Source organism: Petaurus breviceps, unplaced genomic scaffold (assembly GCF_028583685.1).
Source record: "Petaurus breviceps papuanus isolate PSGF00001 unplaced genomic scaffold, PetGlider_PUasm1.0 164, whole genome shotgun sequence".
Lineage (NCBI taxonomy): Eukaryota > Metazoa > Chordata > Mammalia > Diprotodontia > Petauridae > Petaurus > Petaurus breviceps.
This window is the reverse complement of record NW_027185735.1, coordinates 12,425,273-12,431,272: the sequence shown is the minus strand read 5'-3', so window position 1 is coordinate 12,431,272 and position 6,000 is coordinate 12,425,273. Positions and strand designations below refer to the sequence as shown.

General features: G+C 39.5%; 1 protein-coding gene across 4 annotated transcripts in view; it reads left to right on the top strand.

The window, feature by feature from the left end:
- Nucleotides 1-6,000, top strand: part of SAMD4A (sterile alpha motif domain containing 4A) — a 326,230-nt gene that overhangs the window by 238,400 nt on the left and 81,830 nt on the right. For 3 of the 4 annotated variants that reach the window (XM_069082336.1, XM_069082337.1, XM_069082338.1), the window contains one exon: nucleotides 488-751. The exons of the other annotated variant lie outside the window; for it this stretch is intronic. In XM_069082336.1, the coding sequence (XP_068938437.1) occupies nucleotides 488-751 (264 nt within the window). The remainder of the gene's footprint in view (nucleotides 1-487; nucleotides 752-6,000) is intronic. 4 annotated transcript variants of the gene reach the window in all.

Genomic DNA, 6,000 nt, shown 5'->3' with positions numbered 1-6,000 from the left:
GGGGGTAGGGGGGGGGGGGGGGGGGGGGGGGGGGGGGGGGGGGGGGGAAGCAGTTTACCAGCTGCCCCTCCTCTAAGATAAGACATACATCACACTAATGATCTAGATGATAGCAACTGTCTTTTAGTATTTCCTGGCACACCTTACTCATTATGGTCAGATGGTTATTTTTCAAGTTATTATAACCCTATTCTAAGAATCTTGCTTTGATGGTTTAAAAATCAAAACATTTGAAGATTGAGATTAAATGCTTAATGGATATAGGTATACTTTAAATTTAAAAATCAAGGCTGCTGGAAGCACTCGATCTTTTTCCCCAAAAAGAAATAACTAGATTAAAATTTTGTCTTCTCATTTGGCAGGAGCAACATCATTATAGTTAAGAGAGTTAGTTTTGCCCACCATGGTTAATTGTTATCGGGGGTTCTTCTGCAACCCAGGACTAAAGGGGGGGGAATAACCTGTTTCATTTTATTTTTTTTTCCAGTTCTCTCAGGCCAGGCACATCACAGCCCTTTGAAACGATCTGTATCCCTTACCCCACCCATGAATGTGCCAAACCAGCCTCTAGGACATGGATGGATGTCTCATGAGGACTTACGAGGTAGAGGACCCCAGTGCATCCCATCCGATCATGCCCCCCTGTCTCCACAAAGCAGTGTAGCCTCTTCAGGAAGTGGTGGGAGTGAACACTTAGAAGATCAGACTACTGCTCGTAACACATTCCAAGAAGAAGGTAGTGGTATGAAAGGTGAGTGAAAAAATAAGAACCCATTGGAAGAGATTACCTCACTTTATTTATAGTTAGAAGCCAAAAAAGAGAGGAGAGCCAGTCAGTCAGAGGAAGGCCTCCCAAGGTCTCAGTAGGGACATCAATCTTCCATCCCATCCTTAAAGATCTCTGAAATGTGTCCATGTATTCTCTGCATAGGAATGCATAAAATCCTAAAGCCAAGGTGGCAGAAACCAGAGGAAAGGGAGGTCAATGTACCCTTTAACCATTGGCTTCCAGACTAACTACATGGCTTATGTATAGCAGGCATGAGAGGGCCTACCATGGCAGATATACACATCCTTCACAACACCTCCTTTAGAAAGATGCTGTGCATCTATATATATAGCACTATAGTGTGCTACCTTGTTGTTTTAATCAAGGAGCTGCCAATAATTTAGAAAAGAAATTTACTTCTATTGTTCATAGTGAAGAGTTGCATTAGTGCTTCCTTTTTCCCCCTGTTGTCCCCTTTTATCCAAAGTACCCTTTAAACTCTTTTCTGTGCATCTGTTTAAGGACATGAATGGTAAAACTGTTAAGTATGATATACAAATTTGAAGATGTAGGTGCCTTCTGTGCAACATAAACAAGTTCCCCAACATTTACCAATCAATTCACTCTCTTCACAGACATTTAGTAGAATCAACCAGTCAACAAGCATTTATTAAGCTTTTACTATGCACTAGAGGTACTATGGTTACAAAGGGAAAAAAAGAAAACAATGCCTGCTGTCAAGATTCCATTCTAATGGAGAGTCAACATGTACACATATAAGTATTTACAGAATAAATGATATGGAACGAGTGAAAAATAAATTCAAGCTAATTAGGGAGAGAGCACAGGTCACTTGGGGGATCAAGAAAGGCTCTATAGAAGATGATACTTAAGATGTATCTTGAAAAAAGAGGAGGAGATGAGAAAGCAGCATATTTCAGGCATGAGTGACTGCCAGTGTAAAGACATGGGAGGAGGGGTGGAGTGCCATGTAGTCAGAACAGAGAGAAAACAAGTTTAGCTAGAATATAGAGTGAGGGAAGGGAAGCAATAGATTATGAAGCTGGAAAGATAAGTGCTAAGGAGTTTATATTTTATCCTAGAGCCTATAGGGACCACCTTGTGTTTATTGAGGAGGGTAGTGACATGACCAGATCTGTGGGGAGGATGGATTATGGAGTGACTGGAGGCAGGAAGAACAAAAAGGAATTTATTGCAATAGTGCAGGTAAGACATAATGAGGGCCTGAACAGAGATGTTATGGCTGTGTGAGTAGAGAGGAGAGGATTCAGATGAGAGGGGTGTGCCAGAGACAAAAACAGTGAGATGTGCCCACTGAATAGTGAGCAGAATATGGTGAGCTGGGGTAAGACCAAAGTTAAAAAAAAAAAAAACTCAGGAGACACTGGAGAAATGGTAGTTTCCTTGACAGAAATTGGGAAGTTTTTCAGAAAGGTCAGATTGGAGAGAAAGATGATTCTCTTTTAGACATGTTGAAGTTGAAGTATATCCAGGACATGTAGTTTGAAATGTCCAGTGGGAAGTTGGTGATAAGTGGGACTGAAGCTCGGAGACACTGGGGTTGGGATATATGTGTGTATCTGTTAGTCATCTGCCTAGAGGTAATAATTAAACCCATGGCTGCTGCTGAAGTCACTAAGAAAGAGAATGGAGAGAGAGAGAGAGAAGAGAAAAGAACCCAGGACAGAACCTTTGGATACATTTATAAATAGAAGTCTCCATGTGGCCAATCATCCAGCACAGAAATTTGAGAAGGAGATGTCAGATAGGTATGAGAAGAGCCAGGAGAGAAGAAGGCATAAAAACCAAATAAGAGAGAGGAGATAGTGGTCATCAATGTCAAAAGCAGCAAGAGAGGTCAAGGAGGATGAAGGACTGAGAAACAATCATTAAATTTGGCAACTGAAAGACTGTTGATAATTTTGAAAAGAGAAATCTCAGTTGAGTGATGAGGTCAGTCAGAAGGCAAAAAAAAAAAAGGTTGAGAATTGAATGAGAGTCAAAGAAGTAGAAGTAGAAACAATGTATACCACCAAGTGTAGACCACAGCTCCCCTTAGGAATTTGGCTAAGAAAGGAAGGTGAGGAGGATGATAGCCTGACAGGCTGATAGGACCAAGTGGGATTTTTGTTTGTTTAGGTTTGGGGGTTTTGCTTTGGTTTTTTTACTTTTTTTTTTTTTTGGAGGAGGGAAGGCCGGGCAATTGGGGTTAAGTGACTTGCCCAAGGTCACACAGCTAATAAGTGTTAAGTGTCTGAGGTCAAATTTGAACTCAGGTCCTCCTGACTCCAGGACCAGTGCTCTATTCACTGTGCCACCTAGCTGCCCGTCTGTTAGTTTTTTAAGGATGAACATGTGTGAAGGCACTAGGGAAAGAATCATTAGAGAGTGCATGAAGTCTAGAGAGAAAGAAGGAATAATTGAGAAGGGGAGTCTTCTGGAGATAGAGACATGATCAAAGATACGTATTGACCTTGGCAAAGATACAGGACAGTTCATTATCAGTCTTTGGAGTAAAGAAGAAGAAAAGAGGGGAGGAGGATGGTCAAGGGTTTTAAGATGATGACAAGAAGTAGCTCATGGCAAGTGGTCTCAGTTTTCTCATTAAAGTGAAAGATTTGGTCCTCAACTAAAACAGTAGGAAAAAGAATAGGTTTGGGTGACTTGAAGCTTCAAGCTGCATCTGTGGGGTATGGGAATAAGAAATCAATTAGGAAGGAGATAAAAGGATTGTCTTACTCTACAGTGAGGGAAAGTTGAAGCTACATAATGTAAATTCATTTTAAAAATCTTCAACAAACAGGAATATTTCCACACACAAAGGCAAGAAAAAGTAGATTGTCTAGAAAATCATGACTCCATTATATACGGATATATGTGTGTGAATTTGATGTGGTCATACCAGTCTTGCCCTGCTTTTCTTTGTTCCCTTCTGAACTTCCTCTCTTCTGTTATTTAAATGATCAATGATGCTATTTTGTTTCTTTTCTCTTATTTACATCACTATTATTACCCCCACTCTTCCCTTCAAATTTTCCCCACCCCTCACATTAAAACTTTACCTTGCAGCAATTATGTATGGTCAAGCAAAGTAAATTTGTGTAGTATTGGTCATATCTGAAAATATATTCCATATCTATTGTATTACCTCTCCAGCAAAGATTGATAGGAATGCTTGTCAGTCTTTTAGAGATATGGTTTTTGCATTGATTAAAGTTCTTTTCCTTTACAATGTTGTGATCTTACATGAAGCATTCTCTTGGTTCTGTTCCTTTCACTTTTTATCTTTTTTATACAAGTCTTTTCAGGTTTATCTCAATCAATCCCTTTTATTTATTTCTGTACTTAATCACATGAATTTGTAGTGATCCCTTTGTGACCTCCTGCAGTTCCAATCAGTAACATGTGAGTAAAGGAGGTAGATGGTGGGTGTAATCAAGGGTTTGAATTGGCAAGGGACAAGAGGAGATAGAATAAGAGAAGGGATTCTGTAGTAGAAAGGGGCGTGTGGCTAGAAAGAGAGGAAAGTAAAATCAGAGGAGCAGTACTAAGGGCATAGGAGGTCATGATGAAGGCAAAGAATAGGATTTTCAAACTGCCCATGGGAAGTTGAAAGGAAATGTGTATAACTTAGATCTCTAGCTACAGAGTTGCTTACATATCTAGAAATCCTTAGGGGAAAGTGCTTAACAGATGTAAACTAAGAATAATTTGAGGAGGATGATATATTAGTCAGAGCTCTTAAAGAGTGTCAGTGAGTGGATGGATGAAAAAGCAGTTATTAAGAGCTTCCAGTGTGCCAAGCATCGTGCAAAGTACTGAAGATACAAATAGAAAAGTGAGACAGTTGCTCCTCTCAAGGAGTTCGAAATCAAATCAGAGAAGGCAACACATGCAAGAATGATTCAGAGTTTTTCCCTGAATATCAGTGACATGAAAAAGGTTTCCCAGTTCTGTGGTTTCAGTTGAAAATAATATCTGATAGAAGACTAAATCCAGAGCCCCACTGAGCTGCTGTGGAAGCACACGGAGTTGTGGTGTATAAGATTCTCTAGGTGGCTAATGCTGGCTGATAGACACTTTGCTTTAGCCGAAGTCTTTTCTCAGAGGTCATCCAGTCTAGTGCTGTTCCTGAGGTGTGTGATAACTGGTGTTTCTACCATGTTCCAGATTGCAGTTCCTTTATCGTGTGAAAGATCTTTTTGATTTTTTCTGTTGTTTGTAAATGGGTCTTTGAAGAACACTAAACACAAAGCTAAAGGGATACTTTGGCATATAAAGAAATAGTGCCTTCTTTTCCTCTTAACCATTCTTAGGGGAACATATATAACATTTTCTCCCAAACTACCTATCCATTCCAATCCAAGGCTACAAACATTTATTCAGGGTTAACTATGTGCATGGCCCTGGGAATGTAAATACAAGTCATAAAACACTTGCTCTCCTCAAGGAGCTTATTATAGTCTACAGCAGCTCAGGTGTCTTATCTATGAGTCTGAGGTACCCTTAGGTTCATGATAGTGTACTAATTAGTAATATGATTATCTTTTTAACTTGATCATAAATAACCTGAGTACCAGGTGTTGGCTATGGTTCTTCAACTCAGCTTGACTATTTGTGAAACAGGGTCATTGAATGGCTTTGAGAAATCAGACTATTGCAGTAACCATTGCTTTTGACTGCCTTCCAAGGTGCAGAGCGGGGGGAGGATTCAATATCTTAAAATCATATTTCCAAGAAAATGTGAGTCTGCACTTATAACTTGTAAGACTGTTTTGCAGGAATCGTCTGACCTACCTAATAAAGGTAGGTAATAATGGAATTTAATTTACTGTAATAGAATGACAAGTAATAAGGAGTATTATTTAACTAACCCAGTATTTGGTTTTTATCCAAGGGGCAGTTTATCACCCTGCACTGGACCATTGGTCCTATAAAAGTGGGGCAAGGATATTCATTTCATCTGTGATTGTTTTGGTGTGAAGTACTGAATGAATGTTATGGATAGCAGTTTATATGGAGAAATGCACATGAAAGCAGTACATAAGTGTTCAAGGAACAAAGCTTCTTAGAGTCTACAAACACCCTGTATAGGTTTGTTAAATTTTGCAGTCTAGCAAATCCAGGTACTTTTTTTTTGCTTTAGGTTTTTTTTAATAGCATTGGGAGAATGGTCTTACAAACAGGCACATTAGGGGATAAATGACTAC